Source organism: Leguminivora glycinivorella, chromosome 2 (genome assembly GCF_023078275.1).
Source record: "Leguminivora glycinivorella isolate SPB_JAAS2020 chromosome 2, LegGlyc_1.1, whole genome shotgun sequence".
Classification (NCBI taxonomy): Eukaryota; Metazoa; Arthropoda; class Insecta; order Lepidoptera; family Tortricidae; genus Leguminivora; species Leguminivora glycinivorella.
In genome coordinates, this window is record NC_062972.1 from 30196866 (window position 1) to 30221012 (window position 24147).

General features: G+C 35.8%; 3 protein-coding genes across 4 annotated transcripts in view; 1 reads left to right on the plus strand and 2 right to left on the minus strand.

The window, feature by feature from the left end:
• Positions 1-24147, minus strand: part of LOC125241203 (laccase-1-like) — a 216675-nt gene that overhangs the window by 131593 nt on the left and 60935 nt on the right. For both annotated transcript variants that reach the window (XM_048149575.1, XM_048149569.1), the window contains exon 2: positions 14661-14722. The gene's annotated coding sequence lies outside the window, so the exon portion shown is untranslated. The remainder of the gene's footprint in view (positions 1-14660; positions 14723-24147) is intronic.
• LOC125241272 lies at positions 1605-4612 on the minus strand. Its single transcript, XM_048149665.1, has 2 exons — positions 4606-4612; positions 1605-1928 (listed from the first exon to the last, which is right to left on the minus strand). Coding segments are annotated over exons 1-2 (303 nt in total). The 5' UTR covers positions 4607-4612; the 3' UTR covers positions 1605-1626.
• LOC125241217 lies at positions 8081-9279 on the plus strand. The gene is made up of 2 exons (XM_048149586.1): positions 8081-8153; positions 8523-9279. Exons 1-2 carry the CDS (start codon positions 8126-8128, stop codon positions 8807-8809), a joined length of 315 nt encoding a protein of 104 aa, XP_048005543.1. The 5' UTR covers positions 8081-8125; the 3' UTR covers positions 8810-9279.

A 24147-nucleotide genomic window follows, 5' to 3' on the forward strand; every position in this document is an offset into this window, starting at 1 on the left:
GCCTTTCACAGATGAGAGATTCTCTTAACTCTGCATCAATATGTCAACTGGTTAAAATGGTCCCAGTTGAACCGTTTTCGTTCATTTATTTTGTGCTCATAATTAATTCCTACAAATTTCATTAATGTATGTTTTTGACAAATCCCTATAAATTAGATTTGTCTTATATCAGCTATTTATCTCTTCTCCAAGCAAACTGTGGTAACTGAAGCAAGCTGTGCATGGAGTTGTTGTTCTCGGCAATCGAAAAGCATGTATTTTATAAAAGTATTTTATTTCTAAAGAAGACTTATTCTCTACTAAGGGGCCGTCCATAAATTACGTCATTCTAAATTAGGGGGGGGGGTTTGGTCTGCGGATGACGGTAAATGATAGATGGGGGGGGGGGGGGGAGGGTGTTTCGAAATTGACGTCATTCTTATTTATTTATTTATAGTTTATTTTTCACGTACAAAAAGATTATTTCTAAAAAGAAATTTCTTCCAGCACACCTAGTAAGTGAGACTGCAAATGTGAGAGGCGGCTAAGGCGCATACAATACTAAAACACTCATAATAAACATAACAATAACTCATAATAAACATACATAAGTAATGCAACATAGATCTACACAAATACAGTAATAACTACAGATAAAATACTCTAACAATAATATTACATATAATACTAGCTGCCCGCCCCGGCTTCGCCCGTGGTACTTAAATGTATTATACATATAAACCTTCTTTAAGAATCAGTCTATCTATTTAAAAAAACCGCATCAAAATCCGTTGCGTAGTTTTAAAGATCTAAGCATACATAGGGACAGACAGCGAAAGCGACTTTGTTTTATACTATGTATTTATATTATATTATAAGTAGTTATATTATATCAACGATTATTGCCAAAGTAAAAATAATAAAAGATGATTCTATAACCAAGTGTTTTAATCATATAATACCCTATTTTTCTCAAATCTGCAATGTTTTATTTTGTCAAACTGGTAATGACGTCAATTTTGGGAGAAGGGGGGGGGGGTCATTAAGATATGACGATAGGATGATTATAGGGGGGGGGGGGCTAAAATCTGAAAAAATCGATGACGTAATTTATGGACAGCCCCTAATAAGCCTAAGTGTGAAAACTATCCACGCGAATAGTCATAGTAATAAATAAGATTTAATCAATCTTCACTGAGGCTCATACTGAAATTCCTGATTTGGAAGTCAACTAGGGGACAAAATACATGTGTAAAATTTATACATACATATAATCACGCCTGTATCCCATAAAGGGGTAAGCAGAGCACATGAACGACTAAGTTTCAGTGCTACTCTTAGCAAAAAGGGGTTGAAAGAAATCCAAATTGTGACATTGCAGTGACAGGTTGCCAGCCTCTCGCCTAAGCCACAATTTAACCCGTATCCCAGAGTCGACTTCTACGACACCCACGGGAAGAAAGGGGGTGGTGAAATTCTTAACCCGTCACCACACGGGGCTAAAATTTATGTTTCTGAAATATTATGCATACAAGCAGAGTATAGATCAAACACATAATTATGCGTTATAGTTATGCACTTTCATCCAAAGGCAGGTTGTTGGAAATTATATTAAAATATATCCATTTTGAAACGTCTTAATTTTTATTACCCAAGCATTAAATTACCAACAGTTTCCGCAAAAAAATGAGAAAGGTAGGTTGTTGAACGTCTCCGCCACGTTGTAGCGGTCGGCTGTGTTGTAGTTGTCCGCTGCGTAGTAGTGTCCAGCTCCGATACACAAGGCCCGTTGTACAGGATGTACCAGTCGTGGAACTGGACGGAGGGATGTTTGCACTTGAACTCGCAGATGCTATGGTACGTGGTGTAGTCGTTGGCGCAATATTCGAAGACTGGTTGGCAGCCGCACGGGCCGCGTGGGCTCGCTGCGACTAGCCCTAACAGAACCACTGAAATACAACATTGAACAAAGAATAATAAGAAAGCTAAATATATAGTTGTCCAAGCATAATTTCGAAAAAAAAAACAGTGATAATGCTAGCCACTTTTATCCAGTAGGCCTAGCACATGATTGCCACGAGAGTATGTCGCCTCGAGATAGATGACACGTCTTCTTCTAACTGTATATGACACAAGGACGGGTTGTCATACTCTCGCGGCAATCATGTGCTAGGCCTACTGGTAAGACAACCTCATTCGCTTTGACTTTAGTTTGAACGCCGGTACCTGACGCGGGAGCATGCAGTAGATAATTAATTAAAATATCGGGACATTTTTACTCAGGCAGGCGGAGTCACTATCTACCAGCAACGGCTCCCACCGGCTTGCCTAAAATTGATTACTAGTAAAGTACCTAATGTTAAGGTAGGTTTCTTTTTGCTCAGTGTTGCCTAGCAGAAATTTTCACCAGCCGCCACTGCTGTCTACTAGGCCACTAAACACATACACTTATTAAATGATATGAATTTTATTGTACTCACTAATACTCAGCGCGGGAAATAGTGTTCATGTCTGTCGCGGGCCGAGCAGCTTCAGCAGTGACCACAGTGTGGATTAATTTTTAATCAATTAGTTTTTAGTTTAATGGCAACATGTGTGACTGATTTAGTACAGCTAACAGTTAGTGATACATTTTGAACCATAAAATTGTTATTAATAACATGGATAAACATTTCTGTAAAACTATTTCAGCTACTTATAATAAAATCGAGTTAGTAATTGAAGGTGGGTGAATTCATTAAAATTATGTAAAACTGTTTTATACTCTGCTTGTGAAGTGGCAACCCTCCGCTTCGTAATAGTTTTGACAAAGATTTCTGCAATATAAGTTTAACTTTTAAGCACACTTTTAAGTAATACAAAGTGCCTTCTTGTTTACATCTCGAACACAAATTTTTTTTTTTTTTTTCTCTTTATTTAGAAACAAACAGTCATATACAAGAAATAACAGAAAATAAGCAACAAAAAACCAGACCTATAGTTTCCTTAATTGCACATAAGAATTACGAAGCTAATACTTTACATACAAAAGAAATTGTTTTGTAAAGATAACAGTGTTTGTTTTTTATTAAGTATTATTATTATTTTGTACTCAATCAAATGCATTATAGTATTTTATGCAACTGGTGGTTAAAAGAGGTCAAAAAAGGTGAGTGGCGTGGGTAACAATTTGAGGCGAAGCCGAAAATTGTTAATAAAGACGCCACGAGCATTTTTTGACTCAGTTAAACACCGTTGCATACAATACTTTTTCTACGACCAAGCACTTATTTTGAAAGAAAATTATAAATTCAACAAATACCTACTTTCAGTCATCTTAGTTATCTAGGTGGACCGCCTACCATTTTGAATATGCAGTTTGAGTGCAAACATGAAAATAAAACTGTCTATGGTATGGTTCTTTGAAGCCTGGCCACTAAGACGAATCGAGCCGAGTTGAATCGAGTTCTATACATTTGAATGCGATTCGACGCGTCGCCAATGAACGCAGCAGAAAACGAAGGAGTCTCGACTCTGCGAATTGGTTTGTTAAGTTGGTAGCAATGTATTTACTGAACTGTAAAACAGCTATATCGTGAGACTGCTACTAAATGTTTTCAGGGTATAGACTAGATAGACTTGTCCTGACATCTTTTATGTAGGGTTTTAAAGTTCTATGCACGACCTTGTAACTCACGAATAACAGTACGGGAGTAGAAAAAGTAATTTTGTCCAACAGAGTATCAATACTATATTGACATGTAAAGAAAAACAAAACGGAAAAAAATTAAAGATGTAAAAATGTGGGCGCCTATACAACATTATTATATTGCACCGCTTGTTTCAAATAGGAACTAAGTAAATACCACAGTTTGCTTGGAGAGTAGATGAATAGCTAAAACAAATCTCGTTTCTAGAGATTTGTACAATATGTACTAAAATATTTTATGATTTAAATTGTAATGTCTGCAAGAATTTACTAGAACTAAGATTCCTAAGAACAAATGAAATAGGTAAAAACGAAAATCGTTCAAGTGGAGAAGCATTTAGTCTGTTGACATACTGACTCACGAATACGAGTTATGTGAATCATCCCGTAAGAGAGGTTTTTGAAAATGAAATAATAATTTATGATTCAATATTTATTTTTTACCATTCAAAATGAGAAGCCATCAGGTATTCCTCCGTTGTTCTAATTATCCTCTGCGTTGTAGTTGTCGGCTGCGTAGTAGCCACATCCGCATACTCCGCTAGTGTGGTGGTAATCTTCCGCTCCGTAGCAGTCTCCAGCTCCGATACACAAGGCCCGTTATTACAGGATGTACCAGTCGTGGAACTGGACGGAGGGATGTCTGCACTTGAACTCGCAGATGCTGTGGTACGTTGTGTAGTCGTTGGCGCAATATTCGAAGACTGGTTGGCAGCAGCACGGGCCGCGTGGGCTCGTTGCGACTAGCCCTAACAGAACTACTGAAATAACAACATTGAACAAATAATTTTTAAAAAAGCTTAATATGTATGTAGTTGCAAAAGCATAAGTTAAAAAATAATCATAAGAACCCAGGATCATTGGCTCAGAAGGCAGGGGAATTATCTATTAGGCTACTAGACAGACACTTTTGATGAAATAATATGAATTGTACTCACTAATACTCAGCGCAGAAATTAATAGTGTTCATGTCTGCCGCGGGCCGAGCAGCTTCAGCAGTGGCACAGTGCGGATTTATTTCATTCAATTATAATACTATTAAACTTGTATAATGGCAATGTGTGTGACTGATTTGGTGTACCTAACAGTTAGTGATCAAAGATTATTATTTGTTGAAAAACTTACCTTTAATTAAAATATGCGACCTGGGGCCCATGTCTCGAAGCTACAAGTTACAAGCGGTAGTCAATGTCTAATATGATAAGTTGGAAAGAGACTTCCGCTTGTAACTTGTAACTTTCAGTTTTGAGAAATGGACCCCTACCCCGCTGGAGTCAAAAATAAAACAACGGCGACGGACTATACATAATAATATTTAAATATATTACTGAATGGGTATCATTTGATCAATCTGCAAAAAAAAACGATTTTGAGGAACAAAAATATAGATTTGGTGTGCAAAAATTAGTAAATGGGTACTTAGTCGGCAAAATTAGAGCGGCAGAAAATTTATCTATAGGTAATGAATGAAATTTTGATAAGCAATCAGTAGGTTGGCGAATTATTTTATTTTGCATTGCAGTTTAACTGCTCCGCGTAAATTGGTTACTTTTCTACTCTCTTAGCAACCTGTGGTAGCTGAAACGAGTGAAGCATGGAGTTGTTCTCGCCTATTTACAAGCACGTTTTTCTATTATATACTTAACAGTCTCATTACGCCAATAGAATTTAATGATTTTACGCTAATGAAAACTTAGACACTCGAATTAGCATTAAATAAAATTCAACCTATCTCCATCGTGGCTTCTTCGTGAACTTGTGTGTTTGAGGGCAACATGCAAACACTATTGGAACTTAGTAAGTTAAACATAATTATGTTTCTGAAATCTTTATTTAATTAAACTTTATTGCACAAATAATCAATAAAGAGTACAAATGACGGACTTAACGCCTTAAGGCTTCGTTAAATTATTACAAAGCGGAGGGTTACCACCACACAGAGTAAACAGCAGTTTCCTACATACCTGTTATCTTTTGTACACAGTTTGTCGATAATATGTTTCTATTCTATTTCATTAAACTTCAATTGACACCTGGAGTATAATATAGCTCAAATGGTTTAACATAAATGCTTATCTATGTTATTTAAGTAAAGGTAGTTTTTGTCCAAAAAAACTATTTCACGGTGCAAAGTTCATCACTTCCTGCTAGCTGTACTAAATCAGTCACACAAATTGCAATTATACAAGTCTACTATAATTGATTAAAATCAATCCACACTGCGGCCACTGCTGAAGCTGCTCGGCCCGCGGCAGACATGAACACTATTCCCGCGCTGAGTATTAGTGAGTACAATTCATATTATTCCATAAGCGTTTCTGTTCACTGGCCTAGTAAGTAGATGGTGACCTGTCTGAGTAAAATGTCCTCTAACATTTTAATTAGTTATCTGCTGGGGTGCGCCAAAGTTCATATAAAATTGGTACATAGATTATTGGTAGTCCGAAAATATTTTTCATACAATTTTACATTATAATGATCATTATTTATAACAATTTTATGTTAATAACTACCGTTACTTCGAATGACTTATGTTCATAATGTTATTCATCATAAATACATTTTATAATAATGTTAATGTTTATATAGTTATTGCTGCATGGTCCCGCGTCAAGTAGCTGCGTTCATACTCCTTAGTATGAACGCCACTCAAAGCGCCTAAGCGACTAGTTTGCCTTATTACCGCAATATGGTAAACGGAATGGTGGCCGCTAGCGCTAACAAATGTAAAAAGTGCCTGGCATCCGTTCGCTCGTTGGGTCGACAACATCCGAAAAATTGTGGGTCACAACTGGATGAGACTAGAACAGGACCGGGAAAAATGGCGTACTAGAAGAGAGGCCTATGCTCAGCAGTGGGCAATAAAGGGCTAATATGATGATGATGATGAACTAGCATTTTTTTTAATTCTTTGTTCAATATTGTTACATTTCAGTGATTTTGTTAGATCTAGTGGTGGCGAGCCCACGCGGCCCGTGCGGCTGCCAACCAGTCTTCGAATATTGCGCCAACGACTACACCACGTACCACAGCATATGCGAGTTCAAGTGCAGACATCCCTCCGTCCAGTTCCATGACTGGTACATCCTGTACAACGGGCCTTGTGTATCGGAGCTGGACACTACTACGCAGCGGACAACTACAACGCAGCCGACAACTACAGAGCCGTGGGAAATACGTACTAACTCTAATCCGCCAAATGGCTAATAAAAAAGTATACATTTCAAACTACGTTATTATTTAATTAATTTATTTATTTAAACGTTATTGCACAAATAAAACAAAAATGTACAAATGGCGGACTTAATGCCTAATGGCATTTTCTACCAGTCAACCATCGGGCTAAACATATACATGTAAAAATGTTGCAAGGAGAAGGAAAAATGATAATGGTAGAATAATCGAAAACAACTGAGTAACTTCATAAAATACTTATATAATACATAAATATAAATGAATGCAAATATAAATAAATATACTTATTATATGATTGATATAATATATTCGCAAATAAATAATTTCCAAGAACCTGCCTTTCACGGATGAGAGATTTTCTTAACTCTAATGCATCAATATGTCAACTGCTTAAAATGATTTCGGTTAATCCATTTTAATTCTTTCCCACTTTGTTTATTTGTTTGAAAGCACAATTTTACAAAATCTGTATTAAAATATTTTCACACCATTCACAGATATTTACTCTCAAAGCAACCTGTGGTAGGCTAAAAAGAGCTATTATAGTAGTTTTCGATTCTGCCAAAGCACATTATGGAAATTGACTTTTCTGGACGCTAATTTGTATGACAAATGATGGTATGGAATGTGGTAATTACGGATTTCGATGATTCTGACAAATGACATTATGGAAACTGACTTTATGGGAAACAAAGTTTTTGGCACTAGATTAATATAGTAAACAATGATTATGGCATAAGATGTTATGAGAAACAATATTATGATTGTTGAATAGGATGGCAAATAAAATTATGGCAAATGAAATTCTGGCAAATGGGGGTATCCCACCGTGGCTCATTCTTGAATTTCTGTGTTCAAAGTGTAGGTTGTGTACTAGTATAAATGAGCACATAGTATTAGGTAAATAAAACTTATGTTTCTGAAATCTTTGTCGAAATTCTACGGAAGCGAAGGGTTACCACCACACAAGCATAGTCTAAAGAGCAGTTTCACATAATTAACAATTTGTCTCTCGACTACATATTATAATATATATCAACAGCTCAAGTGGTTCAACAAAAACCTTAATCTATGTTAAATTAAAGGTACTTTTTGTTCCAAAAATTATGATAATTATGATGGTGCAAGCTTTATCGCTAACTAACTGTTAGCTATACCAAATCTGTCACACATTCCCAATTTACAAGTCTAATAGTATCCTAATCGATTAAAACCAATCCGCACTGTGGCCACTGCTGAAGCTGGGCGCCACATCAGTCAGACATGAACACTTTTTCCGCGCTTAGTATTAGTAAGTACAGTTTTATATTATTTAATGAGTGTTTCTGTCTAGTATTAGCCTGTTAATCGGATAGTTCTGGATTTGAATCCCAGTAAAGCCATTTAATTGTGTTAAAAGTTTGTGTAGTAGTGTAGTAGTTTGTGTAGTATTTTTAGATTTTTTTAAATGTTGTTACATAAGAGTTTTGAATAATTCAGGCTTATTTTTATTAGACTTATATTGACCGGCATATAGAGAGACCGTGATTACCTTTTTACGGGAAATCATAGGATGTTTTCCGTAATCATGATGCATGCAACCTGGAACGAAATATCGGGAACCAAAAAAATTAAAAAGGTAATCACGGTCAATAACAATCTAACGTTGTTTACATTTCAGTGGTTCTGTCAGGGCTAGTCGCAGCGAGCCCACGCGGCCCGTGCGGCTGCCAACCAGTCTTCGAATATTGCGCCAACGACTACACCACGTACCACAGCATCTGCGAGTTCAAGTGCAGACATCCCTCCGTCCAGTTCCATGACTGGTACATTCTGTACCACGGGCCTTGTGTATCGGAGCTGGACACTACTACGCAGCGGACAACTACAACGCAGCCGACAACTACAAAGCCGAGGATAACCGAAACTACTACAACAGCAACGGCGCCGTCGAAATGCGAACTATAATTAATTATATATGGCATTTAAATTATATTACAAATCTAGACACGCGGTAGCGTGTCAAGCCAAGTTCAAGTAAAAGAACTGGCGAGCAGCACCGTGTGTAATATTACACGAACCATTTGGAGCCACTTTTGACCCCCTCATAACTCAAAAACTATTTTACATAAACGTGTCAAATTTGGCTCCTATATTGAGATATACGAGATAGACATGTGCGCCAAATTTCGTAAACACATCTCAAACGGTTGTTTAGATAATAACGTCCAAAAATCGTGATTTTTATCATATATATACAACGTGTCACACCATGCACTGAAAACCAGAAAACAGTTTGTTCAGAATCAAGAGTAGAATCGATTACGCTATATTTTAATGCAGGTTATTTTTTGTATTTAGTTTTCATTTTTTGCGTGCCAGGTCTAAAAGTTACAAAAGCAAAAGTTACTACTGTATCTCTGATAGAGGATTGCATACTTGGTACACGGAGAAAAAAGTCTCGTCCATGATACCTGAATAGTGTAATCTGAACGAGAAAATCTAGTAAATTCTGGGACAATTGTTCACATAGTATAAATAACTAAACTAGTCTGTTTAAATGCGTTGAGCTTAGTGAACTAGTTATCTTGTAATTGCTACACATTAAAATAGCGTGTATTACTAGAATATTTAGTAATCATAACACGTGGACCGTACAAATAAATAATATTTTCTTGCAGAGCTTAATAAATGAAATGTGACCTTGACAATATATTTTTGTAAAGGTAATATATACATTACGTATCATAAAATAAAAATATTGTAAGGGTCACACAGTCAAATTGTGTGTATTACTAGATTATTCAGTATTTATAACAAATGGAGTGTCTAAATAAACAAAATAATGTAAACTCCACAAGAAATTCTTGTAAAGGTTATAAAACTTTAGTTAGGCCAATAATAGGTATCGTTAAGAATACAAGTCATCTGATATATATTACATTCTCTTCATTTATGTAAACTTCATTAAATGGTTGATAGAACAAGAAAGTTAGTTACAGCAACTGCATTTATGGTACTCTCTAATAAATATACAATTGCGTTAACGTGTTATATTTTTATCGGTACCTATGAATTTGTCTGTGCACTGTATAGACAACTAACATTTCTTGTAAATGTAAAAAAAGGTTTGTTGTCTATACAAGGTGGTTCAGTAGGATTAAAGGCCGAGCCACGCCAGATACGTGTACGTAGACGTGTGCGTGGCGTGCGCGCTGTAAAGTACGAATCTTCAAAAGAGATGATACACCGCTAGACACACACGGGAAACACGTCACACAAGCGGTGTAATCTCTAATGAGGATTCGTCATTTACACCGCGTACGCTACGCGCACGTCTACGTACACGTATCTGGCGTGGCTCAGCCTTTAATCCTACTGTACCACCTTGTATAGACAACAAACCTTTTCTTACATTTACAAGAAATGTTAGTTGTCTATACAGTGCACAGACAAATTCATAGGTACCTACCGATAAAAATGCAGGTTGCTAGGACCAGTTCCAAGAGACAGAAGTCTAGAGTTGAAACTGGGATCCGGAAACCTGGGTCACCCAGCATATGGAATGGATGCTATGAGCGGTGAAAATTGGTGAATCTGAAAGTAAATAAAATAATTATATAATTTGTTAAAAAATATATTTCAATGATCCTTAGTGCAAGACTTTGTTCATATATTCGTCAGTGTTAATAGAACCGTCCTTCATTTCGTCCAAAATTTATATTTTGCAGAATTTTTCCACTTTTGTTCCACAGTATGGCATGGGTCACAGGAAACTTGCAACCATTGTAAATCATCTGAAAAAGACATTAAAATTTCTATGAATAATTTTTACATTAAGTAATATTCTACGTCCACTTCAGATATATATAATGTTTAATTATAATAGCCAAAATATACCCTATTACATACTGATTTTACGATAGTAATAATTTTTCTGATTGTAATCAGATTAAGAAAGTACTGAGATTTTCTAACTTTGCTGAATTCGAATTTTTGACACATTTTGGCTCTCCATACAAAAACAACTGTCAGTGCTTGGAGTAGAAAGTCTTCCTGACTACCAAAAGTCGAAATGAGTTTCAAAAAGTATTTTTTTGTCTGCTAAGATGTCATTCTAATGTGTGTAAAACAGCTTATAAAAATATAAGTATTTATAAAATTGTGCCAGGAAGCGTGTGAAGTTTGTTAAAAAATACTGTACAAGAAATGAAATGCTTGATGGTATACATTCGGCGAAACCTCAGACACACTAAAGCATTATAAGGAATAGCTTTAATTATTATATAGTTTTATGTATACAGATTTATCAAAATATAATATTGCTTCAAAATGTGCATTCAGGAAGAAAGATTTATCATGTTATGTATGACCACTTTTTATCGTGGACAGTCCTTATTAGTTCAGTATTTAGATTTTGCCCACGTAATGTCGTATGAATTTGTATGCAATGTAAAATGAATACAACATTAAATGCCTTTTTACTCACCATTCTAATTATCTACTAAGTTCTACATGATGTACGGTATGTGACTCACCTGCTTTTGCCAACTCTGCCATCTCCCATCCTTGCAAGAGTTTTTGCACCTCTTCATCCATTTCCTAAAATGGAAACTACCAAACGAATGGATAATATGTAGTGAGTACGTTTAACGATAAATAATATAACCTATTGCGATCCGCGTCCACGCATGATCTCTCATGACACGTAAATGGCCGCCGACCACGCCGCAAAACATTGCGTTTCGTTACACAAGCAAAACATTTATTTATGCGGACAATATTTTTGTTATAACAATTATTTTTCGGTGTATATTACGAGAATATCATTGTTATTTTTTACAAGAGGCGCAAAGTAAAATCAACTATACTGCTATAGCATTCACTAAGATATACAATGGTACTTAAACATGGCGTTTCGTTACAAAAACGAAACACATATTTATACTAACTAAATACTTTTTCAACAGAACTATTTGTTCACCAGTATACATTACGAGAAAATTATTGTCATTATTTACAAGAGCTGCAAAGTAATACCAACTTATAAAACAGTCATATCAACTATACTGCGATGGCATTCGCTACGATACAAATAATAGAGTTGACAGCGATGCGTACATATTTATACAAACTTAATATTTTTAAATATAACTCTTCGTTGAGTTTACATTACAAGAATATTCTTTTTATTTCTTTACGAGAACTACAAAGTAATGGCAACGTATAAAAAAGTTACAAGAAGTATACTGTGATAGTAACCGCTAAGATTAAGATTGTAAAGATAATTTTTATTTTTTTGGCATTACAAGAAGCTTCTTGTTAATAGAATTATCGTAACCTTTATTCTATTAGTTGTAAATAAAACTAGAGTTCTCGTATATGTAATTCAAACAGAACTGTTTAGTGCATATTAATGTTTGCTTAGTTCTATTGAATTCAAAATATAGTAAACGTAACAATACAGTTGTTTTTATTACGAGATTGTAGTATCAGTTACGATAAATCTATTTTACTAAACGTTCTGGTAGTATTGTTAAAATATTTTTTTTCCGTGTAATGTTTTAATACTGGCTGTTCTTTTTATTAAAGATTGAATTTTTAAAATTTCGCTCTTCTGGCTCAGTGATAAGGTTCAATTTATCATGGCGAAAATACGACAGGTCAGTCCCTGTTACTACAAAGCGAATGTCAGTTGCCAATGTCACTTCCGTATTTCAGGCAATAAGGGCTGTTTTTCTTACAATTTGTAACAAACTATCGCCTTATCGACTTTTGTTCTAAACCCAGTTTGTATGACTGACAATTGATAAGATACCTAAAGCCTTATGCCTTTGCAATAAGGATTACGAATTGCCAGTAATCTGTTTGGACCACGATGATACAATAACACGGCACGCATGCGTAATCAACGCACGTAGAGTTACTAATCACTAGACTTACGAAAATAAAAGAAACAGCAATATCTTTGGAAATAATAGGCCGATTTAAAAATAAATTCTCTAGACTAACTCTAAATAATAAAAATCTGTTGGGGTGTCTGAGGTTTTCAGTGGTTGGTGTAACACGTTGTATATCTATAGACATAAATTCTAACTCAGGTCCAGGTGACCTAGAAAGTTTAAATTTGGCATGAAGATAGGTAATTAGGTAAATAAACAGATTTTTTATTTTTTATTTTTTACATTTTCGAAAGTGATATGTTCAGTGAAAACATGTTTCGTTCAACCGGGGTTTACTAGATGGCGTTAATAGTCCTAGATTTTCCAGTAAACTTAGTAAATAGCGTTCCCGTAGCCTTAATACCTACAAAAAGTAATGATATCCCATCAAAAACATAAATGTGAAATGAGAGCCAAGTTCAATACTTTGATATAATTTATGCCTTGGTTGTTCACTTCAGCAAAAAAAGAAATGATATCTAAATGGGTGCCAAGTTCAATGGTCAGTCCTGAAATTTATTTGTAACGACATAAAATACTTTTTCCCCTCACTAGCTCGGAAACACGTGTTTTGTCCTTTAATACCAGCGGGTAAAAACGTATTTTATCCACTAGTGGGTAAAGTAATTTGACCTTGAATAAAGTCAAATTAACTGCTTTAAAATTGATAAAAGTAGGTGAATCTAGTAATAAAGATGATTTACCACCTGTGGAACTACTGGAAGCAGTGATAAACGCATTTTTTGCGTTGTAGTTTCCTCGCTATAGTGAGGGGAAAAGTTTTGTGTTACACTCGGGTGCAAATGTATTTTACTTCTCGTGTGTTAAAAAACTCGCAAGTTCAGGATTCTATTCTCGAACCACTCGCTTCGCTCGTGGTTCAACTATAGAATCCTTTCACTTGCTCGTTTTTCAATTCCACACTCGGCGTTAAAATACAACTTTGCCCCCTTGTATAACAAATAACTATTATTACGGGACCAATGAATTTGGCTGTTACATACATTTCGACTGTCATGATACCGCTCATTTCTATGGAACAGCCAAAGTTTTTTTCGCGTATTTGCCATTGGTCCCATAATAAAAGTATTTTATGTCGTTACAAATAAATTTCAGGACTGACCATTGAACTTGGCACCCATTTAGATATCATTTCTTTTTTCGCTGAAGTGTACAACCGAGGCATATATCAAAGTATTGAACTTGGCTCTCATGTCACATTTATGTTTTTGATGGGATTCATATTTTTCCAAATGATCAAATAAATCGATTAAATAAATATTGAGGGACACCTTACACAGATCGACCTAGCCCCAAGCTAAGCAAAGCTTGTAGGTAGGCACCGTACCTACTATGGGTTTTAGGCGACGATATAAGTTTACTTAGATAAATATAAATACATTACATACATAGAAAATATCCATGACTCAGGGAGAACTGTGCTCATCACACAAAAAAACACTGTTTAATTGTTCGTTGGTGTTTACCAGAGATCGAAGTTTTTCGGAGACGGGAGGGTGTGGCTTTTTTTTACATTCTAGACGAAGAACTACTTGCACTTGCAAACAAAGAGAAACGTGTTTTTATTTATTTCCGTTATCTTTAAAGGAAAGTTGTTAAGGTCAATTACAATTTCTCTAAGAAAGTACTTAATGTTTTTGCTCTTACTGTTTACTAATTATTAATAAAATATTAATGGTTCAATACGTGTAGCCTTTGTATGTAACCTTTATATGTGATTTCTAGCATTAGGTATTTAATTACCTATCAAAATGATGTTCAAAACAACGGGTAGGTGACCTTGTTCCTAGTCAACATTTAACATCACGTAGCGGATGTAATTATCTCTAAGTATATTAAATAATTTAGGTACTTACATAAAATTAGTGCCGCCGCCACCAGGCAGTTTCTACTCCCTTGTGGATACATTTTGAAAAATCTGGAACAAACAGTATATATAATTTATGATTTGACATCTAAACAATAAGTAAACATGTAGGAAAGTTAGACAATTGGCCATCCTAAATGTAGCACAGCTGGACACTTGCGATTATTGTACTTCGACAGCTTAATTCGGGGAACCTGCCCAGTACCAGTAAACAATGACGTGCAATAAGACTTGGAACTTAAATCTTTTACATAATTTAATAATTATGTATACATACATGTTATACAATTAATAAATACCTAATACCTGCAGCCCGATGACACTGTTTTTGCCGCACTAATAAATAATTAACACGCTTCAAATATTTAAACAAAAAAATGTGTCTTTTTAGGGTTCCGCTGTCAACTAGGAACCCTTATAGTTTCGCCTTGTCTGTCTGTCTGTCTGTCTGTCCGTCCGTCCGTCCGTCCGTCCGTCCGTCCGTCCGTCCGCGGATAATCTCAGTAACCGTAAGCACTAGAAAGCTGAAATTTGGTGCCAATATATATATATATATCAATCACGCCAACAAATTGCAAAAAAAAAATGGAAAAAAATGTTTTATTAGAGTACCCCCCTACATGTAAAGTGGGGGTTGACATTTTTTTTCATTCTAACCCCAACGTGTGATATATTGTTGGATAGGTATTTAAATTTTGATAATATTAATATTTTCGGAAATAATCGCTCCTAAAGGAAAAAAAAGTGCGTGCCCCCCTCTAACTTTTGAACCATATGTTTAAAAAATATGAAAAAAATCACAAAAGTAGAACTTTATAAAGACTTTCTAGGAAAATTGTTTTGAACTTGATAGGTTCCGTAGTTTTTGAGAAAAATACGGAAAACTACGGAACCGTACACTGAGCGTGGCCCGACACACTCTTGGCCGGTTTTTTTTTTCTTAGCGGCCAGTGCGCGCGGTGACTGCACCGTGCAGGTTTGCCATGTCAAAGTCAAATACTTTAAACTTTAATTTATTGAAATAGGTTTACAATAAGAACTTTTAAATCATCTCATCTACAATGTACACTCATCTTATTCTAAATATCAGAGCAAACTTATTGGTGCAATGAACAAAAGGGTTTCCCAATCAAACAAAATCAAAACCGCAACAAATTGTTGATTTAGAATCTACTTCCATAAGGTATTTGGAAAGTTAAATACCTACGTTATATTGACACGCTGGGGCTTCCCTAAGGCAGACAATATTCAAAATTCCAATCGTTTACTGAGTATTGGCATTCTTCTTGTATGTATAAGGATAATTTGGAATGTAGTAATTAACTAAAACGACAATTAGGGTATAATAATCTAAAAATTGCAGTCAACATCGAATAGTGACAACCAGAGTACCAAATATATTGTAACACACCTTTTCAGTACAGATGGTGCTATTTTTATTGCACTAGTGCGAGAAGTGTGTTAGTTTTTGTCAGATCGGAACCTCAGAGGGCCATCATCTGTAATGAAAAACGTCCTACGATGCACGTGCGGAAAAAAGGTTATTCGAAACGAGTGTCGTTAAATTAAAACACGACCGAAGGGAGTACTATTTCAGTAGGTAGGTATGGTGCTACTTTATCGCACTATGATTAGTGCGTAAAGTTGTACTTTAAGTGCCTAAGTCGAAACTTCAAAGGGCCATAATTGCTGAATAACGTCGTGCTACACTTTGGAAAAGGAAATTCAAAACACTCTTTTCCGCACTTGTATCATAGTTTTTTGTTAGATAAGTTTATTGACACTGATCTTTCATGAATTTCATCGTAATCACAATAACAACAAGACGCCTACAGGTGCCTACAGCCAGAAAGCGTTCCTAGATCCATCTAGATGGATCTAGATTTCTGCTTGCATTTTATTCAATCTAGTTCAAACTCAAATTATTTTTTTTTGTAGGACCATTATGACATTTATGACACCTTTAACAGTTTTATTAGTTCGGTTCTAAATTGCAATGATTAAAATGGTTAGGAACAATGAGGTTAGTTGAGCAACTGAGTGGCGTATGCGGGTAATTTAATACAGGTTGTTTCAATTTGGGTATGATAACAAAACACGAAAAAGCGCTGGTGGCCTAGCGGTAAGAGAGTGCGACTTTCGATCCGGAGGTCGCGGGATCGAACCCGGCTCGTACCAATGAGTTTTTCTGAACCTATGTGCGAAATGTCATTTAATATTTGCCAATCGCTTTTCGGTGAATGAAAACATCGTGAGAAAACCGGACTAATTCCAATAAGGCCTTCGGTTTGGAAGGTCAGATGGCAGTCATTTTCGTAAAAATTAGTGCCTACGCCATATCTTGGCATTAGTTGTCAAAGCGGACCCCCGGCTCCTATGTGCTGTGGCAAATGCCGGGATAACGCAAGGAGGATGATGATTAACAAAACACAAGCCTTCGTGAGCATACAGTCAATCTGGGTTCAATCAATCTGTGTAAAAATGTCCTACACCCTGTTCTTATTGAATTCCGTTAACTTTGAGGGAAGGTTCTTTAGATCAATTACAATTAATTTCTCTAAGAAACAAGCGTCCTATAACTTTTACGGATATCGAGTTATTAAAAAAATTAATGAACACGTGTGTGACAGCATTTACCAATTCCTAATGTTATTTGTTTTGACATGTGCCGTCCATCACTTGACACTAACTGGAATGTACAATTGTACATAATTCTTAAGGGTCTCTCACAGTAATAAATTCATTAATTATGTATGAGAATGATGAATTTTTTTTTGCGAATTTAACTAAAACTGATAATACGGGATAGATAAAGAACCTAACGACATGTCGAATTTAACGGAGAATAAAAAACACGTCATAATATTTATCAATAGGAAAAAATAAAATCAGAGATCATCACACAAATGCCCTTACCGGGATTCGAACCAAGGACCGCAGCTTAGCAGGAACAGTGGCACTGTGGCACTACCCGCTAGGCCAGACCATTGTCGAAAATCAATAAAATTGAGAAATACTTTTCATCGTGTCTTCAATTTATTAGGGTTCCGTAGTCAACTAGGAACCCTTATAGTTTCGCCATGTCTGTCTGTCCGTCCGTCCGTCCGTCCGTCCGTCCGTCCGTCCGCGGATAATCTCAGTAACCGTTAGCACTAGACAGCTGAAATTTGGTACCAATATGTATATTAATCACGCCAACAAAGTTCAAAAATAAAAAATGGAAAAAAATGTTTTATTGGGGTACCCCCCCCTACATGTAAAGTGGGGGCTGAATTTTTTTTTTATTCCAACCCCAACGTATTATATATTTTTGGATAGGTATTTAAAAATGAATAAGGGTTTACTAAGATCGTTTTTTAAAAATATTAATATTTTTGGAAATAATCGCTCCTAAAGGAAAAAAAAATGCGTCCCCCCCCTCTAACTTTTGAACCATATGTTTAAAAAATATGAAAAAAATCACAAATGTAGAACTTTATAAAGACTTTCTAGGAAAATTGTTTTGAACTTGATAGGTTCAGTAGTTTTTGAGAAAAATACGGAAAACTACGGAACCCTACACTGAGCGTGGCCCGACACGCTCTTGGCCGGTTTTTAATTATAGGTACGTCATGTACGCACGTCATGTATTTGAACGCTCTTATTGAGAACATTTACAAAATTATGCAAATATATTCGTGAACTGGGTTAATTGCGAGCATAAAACGTGTGTTAATCAGTATAAAGTAAATAATTTCTTAACTGCGAGAGATAATTCCATCCATATTTTTACGTCTTTGTATTGCGCTTGTTATTTCGTAAGTCGACATTATAGCTTATTGTAAAAAAGACCAGAAATGGGACCTTTTTTTTCACCATAGCAACATGTTCTCATAACCACAAAATAAAAATTTTGAAAAAACCCCCGACCGCGACATAGTAGACCGATTTTGCTGAAACGTGGCTAAGAACACTCCCGACTAAAAAAAAACTAAATCTAAATCGGTTCATCCGTTCGGGAGCTACGATGCCACAGACAGACACACACACAGACAGACAGACAAACAGACAGACAGACCCCGTCGTTTTTGCGTCGGGGGTTAAAAAAGAGCAGAAATGGGACAATTTTTTTTTCACCATAGCAACATGTTCTCATAAACAGGGCTCGCATACCGGTTAAAATTGCAAACCGTTATCATGTTCTTGCGGCAAAACCTTTAAATTTCGTTTTCTTCTGCAAAGATTTTAATAGCCCCGCCTCTGCAAGGGTTAACGTCAGAATTTCATCAAAGTTTGACGTATTTAAAAAAAGTATGCGTCGCGCTCTCGACATGTAAAGGCGGGGTCGCTACTCTTAAGAGGGCTTTCGTGTTAAAAATAGTGAAATCGCAACCGAGCGCTCGATCATACCGTGTGTGGTATCAAATTAAAGGGCTTTGCGAGTAGTTTATAAATATATATCACATTATAGGACTTTTTCTACTTGGTCTAACAAAATATGAGAAAATGTCCAAAAGTAGTAATAATTGTACCGGTGAAGGCTCGTTTTCAAAAAATTGGCAAAAATCAATAATAGCAATTTATAATCACTAAGGCATAACAGCAATTTAAGTAAACGTTGCAGATTAATTTAGTACAAAACTTACTTCGATGTGATGTAGATTTTCAAAGAAATTGTCACTTAATTTTAGGTAATTTCTGAAAAAAATTGAATTCGCCTTAGGATAGTTTACTCTTTTTCAAAAACTTAAAATAAAAATCTAGTCTGAAATGATTGTGGTACAGGATATACGAATTATAAATTTACCCGTTTTAATATTCAAAATTGTCCAAATTTTACAAATAAGATCGACTGATTCAGCTCTATACGTGCGATTTTCTAAACGTGCATTAGAGAAAAATTCATAATTAATTTAGTGAGTTCGTTTTCAAAAATCCAGTCTTATAAAAATCAAGATAATAAGATGCTCTAACTGGAACTTGAATTAAATAAATCTATTGGATAACGGAAAGTGTAGTATTTCACCGACTAAAACTATCAATTTTACATTCTTTTGACGTTTTTTTTGAAAGCAGCCTTAAGAAAGATCCTCGAAAATTGGATCGTAACATGTCGAACGCTATATCGACTTAATACGTGAGTAACCCGCTTAAAATATTTTTTTTAAATATGTATGAGTCTCACGGGAGTTTTATAGTTAAAGTTTGACGTTAAAAATAATATCGTTGCAAGCTTATCGTGGATTACGTATATACCCGTGGGTGTCGTAGAAATCGCCAATGGGATATGGGTTAAATTGTGACGTAGGCGAGAGGCGAGAGGCTGACAACCTGTCACTGCAATGTCACAATTTCGTTTTCTTTCATCCAATTAATTGCCAGGAGTAGCACTGAAAGTTAGTAGTTTCAAGTGCTATACTCTACTTATGGGATACAGACGGCGTGATTGTATATTGTTGTTGTACTTATTAACGTTATAGGTATGCCATGAGAGATACCTAGTTAAGGTTACGAGACATCCGTATGTACTTAGTCAATATTTAAAATACATAAAAGAATTAGCAAACCTCAACCATTCTAGGTAGATATTACATGACAGTTGTATACTGATGCAAAGTTTTTCATTGAGTACATTATATGATAACAATCCAACATATAAATATTCACGCCTGTCTTCCCAAATGGGGTAAGCAGAGCACATGAAACTGCTTACATTTCAGTGCTACTTTTAGCAATCTATGGGTTGAAAGAAAACAGAATCGTGACAACACACAGGTTTTCATCGTCCACACCGGAATTTAACCTATATCCCTCAGTCGACATTTACGACACCCAAAAGAGGAAAGTGTTGGAGAAATTCTGAACCCCTCACTGCATAGGCGATAATAATAATATATGACGAGTTTAATACTTATAAAATCAACTAAATGAACTAGTAAATTTTAATACCATATCTTTACGTAATAATTTTGGTATTTTTTACCCATTGTAACGATGGGTGTTCTAACATTCTATGTGAGGCTAAAGGGGCTCCTATAGTAAAATAAAACAAGCTTTTTATGACATTATGGTGCTCTTTTATCGCACTAGTGCGGGAAGTGGTTACTTATGTGCCTATGACGAAACTTCAAAAGGCCACATGTACTGAAAAACGTCGAAAGTTGCACTTGCGAAGAGCTCTTTTCCGCACATGTATCGTAATGTACTATTCTGATATAATGTCGCGTTATCAACTAACACGTGAGTTAGACCATAAAATTAGCTTGATGTTATAAAAACTTTATAAAATAATTATTAAGTCGATTTGCGTGATCAAAACACATTGAAATCGAATGGTGAAACCGCAGAGATGAAATTTTGTAAACAACGTAAGTTAATGTCACTTTAACGACGTGGTAACTGTATCGCGCGTGACAACGACACTGCTTCGACGCGGACATATAACAATAATGTCGTGTAGACATCGCATCTGTGTATATAATCTAACCCCCTTATTCATAAACCTTACTCATAAACGTACTCTAAAGTTATTAAGCCGATAAAGTTCGTTTGTCACTTTCCGACGTATTGGTGTGATAGAAAAGGATTAAACGAACTTTATCGGCTTGATAACTTTAGAGTACGTTTATGAAAATAAGGGGGTGTATATTTAGGTAAGTACTTAAACAAATGTATTCAATATCTGTGCCAGTCAAGCATGGTCGCGCGATAAATGATATAACATCAGGCCTTTCGCACTATTTGTAAGTGCGATAGGGTTGATGTTTTATCATTTATCGCGCGACCATACTATCGGTGCAGAATACAGAATCCCTCAAAATACTCTTTTAGACCACTTGAGATAGATATGAGAACATTTTACGACGAAATATATGAAATAGGTACAAATAGATAGGTTAGACACAGGCCGCTCAGTGTCAGATCCGCTTACTTTTTTATTTGTTTAGTTAACTGAGAAATGTCGTTACTCGAAAGTGTATCAATATTTTTTTTACGTTTTTTTTAAGTAAGTACCTAAAAGTATAATAGATAAGTGTTTTGGTACAACAATTCAACAGTGCTTTAGTTTTTCCATTTTCGCAACCTTAGTAAAAGCTTGGAGACGCTTGCTTGGCGTGTGGTGACGGGTTAAGAATTTCACCACCCCCATTCTTCCCGTGGGTGTCGTAGAAGTTGACTGTGGGATATGAGTTAAATTGTGGCGTAGGCTAGAGGCTGGCAACATGTTACTGCAATGTCACAATTCCAATTTCTTTCAACCCCTTTTTGCCAAGAGTGGCGCTGAAACTTGAGTAGTTCATGTGCTCTGCCTACCCCTTTATGGGATACAGGCGTGATTATATTATGTTATGTATATAGCTTGAAAATAAGTGTAACCAGCCGCAAATCCTACTGCTTCAGTGTGCTCTATTCAAATGAATGTCTGTCCTTGGAAACGTCACTGACTATCAATTACGTCTACGTATGTGTGTCAATGACGCTTCTGCTACAGAATCATCAGACAGAGGGATCATTCCATACAAGAGGAAATATACCAGTCGTTTTACAAATTATAAATTCAGATATCTATTGCAATGAAAAAATCAAAAGTAATCGACTCTGGCCAATATGCGACTTGAGCCCACATCTTTGGATGGCCGTTTGCATTGTGGTACGTTCCACAATGTAAAAGGAAAAATCTATATGTTTATAATTAAACATATTTGTATATTAACCATCATTTTAATTGTATTCTAACAAATTAAAATAAATTAATATACATTTTGTTTCTGCATTTGGAACTTATCAAGGCCGAACCGAAATCCTGCAAAAGGTTATTTTTTATAGCAAAATTTCGTTACACTAAAATTATTCATTAGATTTCCTCGGGAAAAAAACACCCTAACTACACTTGCTACGGCCACATTCAAACGATGGTTTGTAAGAAGCATTTCAACCTGTACTGTTAGTGCGTTTTCACATTATCCGATCCGATATCGGATGTCGGCCCGATATCCCATACATTACATGCGCCATCTTGGATTTATTCTATTGAAATCCTTCCGACGTCCGATATCGGATCGGATAATGTGAAAACGGACTTAAGGAAGCATTGACAGTATCATTTTAGCAACCACACAAAGGAAGTGAACTATCTGCAATATTTACTCTACAAAACACCATACGTCCGTATGCGCTCCGACGCGCGACGACCTAATCATTCATACACAATTCCACAGGATAAAGGGTCAAACACACCGGCGGCGATCAGCTGACTGTGTTATGTTGTAACTGTGAATCATCTGACATTGAGATGCTCTATGGCGTGTGAAAAAAATGTCAATGAATTTCAACTACCAGTACTATTTATTAGCGTACATGCATTGTTGTTGTGAGTAATGTGTTTACAATTCAAGTTCTTACCTTTTTATAGTTTTTAGAATTGGAATAGGATTCCAATTTATTTGAAGATTAGTGTTCGCACTTATTTGTTTATTTACTTTTTTTTTCTAATGACGGAATCAGCTTAACAAACTAATTGTTCGGCTGTTTCACAGTATATTGGTGCATATTAAGCATGTAAAATCGGGTAACTCACGTAAAATTGTCGAAGGTCGCTCGACATGTTTCGCTCCGTAACGAGAAGCATTTTCATTGAGCACGCGCGACAATTTTACGAGAGTTACCCGATTTTACATGTTTAATATGTCAGTGTCTCACGATAGTTTTATTATTAAAATATATTGGTACATTTCTGTTTTGTGCTATAAATAAGTGTAACTTAATCTTTCGCAATATTGGCACATTCATTCAACGTAACATACGACATTCATGTAACGATGTCACTAAAAAATTAAGAAATTTTTACAAAAAAAAGACTACATAATTATTGTCGTTATTTATGTTCATGACGTTATTTATGTAAAACATTTGATTTTTTTTTCATTTCTAAACCGTAAATCTGCCCACCCTGTATGTTGTCAGTGTTGCCACGTTACGTCCCAACCTTTTAATGTTAGTATTTGACGGTGTTGCGTTGCACATAACATAATAATTAGCCTAGAGTTCAGCCGGGTCAAGGGCTAGCTAAGGCCAATGCGTGACGGCGATCAGTGGCTATTAAAAAAATAATAACAGTAAGTCCAAGTGGGGAACAAATCAAATTATTGTATTAAACACTAGCCTTTGTCACTCTCCATCCCTTCAACTATCTCCACTTAAAAAATCCCGTCGATTCGTCGCTCCGTTCTGTCGTGAAATACGGACAAATAAACAAACACACTTTCCCGTTTATAATATTAGTATGGATTGTTTTATTTGTTTTCTTCTTAAAGCCAGAGGCGCCTAGCCTTACAGAGATAACACTCACGGAGTATTTTCGACGAATACTGCGGCGTCCTGCGTGCGTAGCCGAATGGCATTTCTCCGACGCTAAACGAAAACGAAACGCCGCGCCAGTTAGTCTGGCTCTGTCGCGCCAATACGCACGAGCGATAGAGATAGATATCTACTAGCGT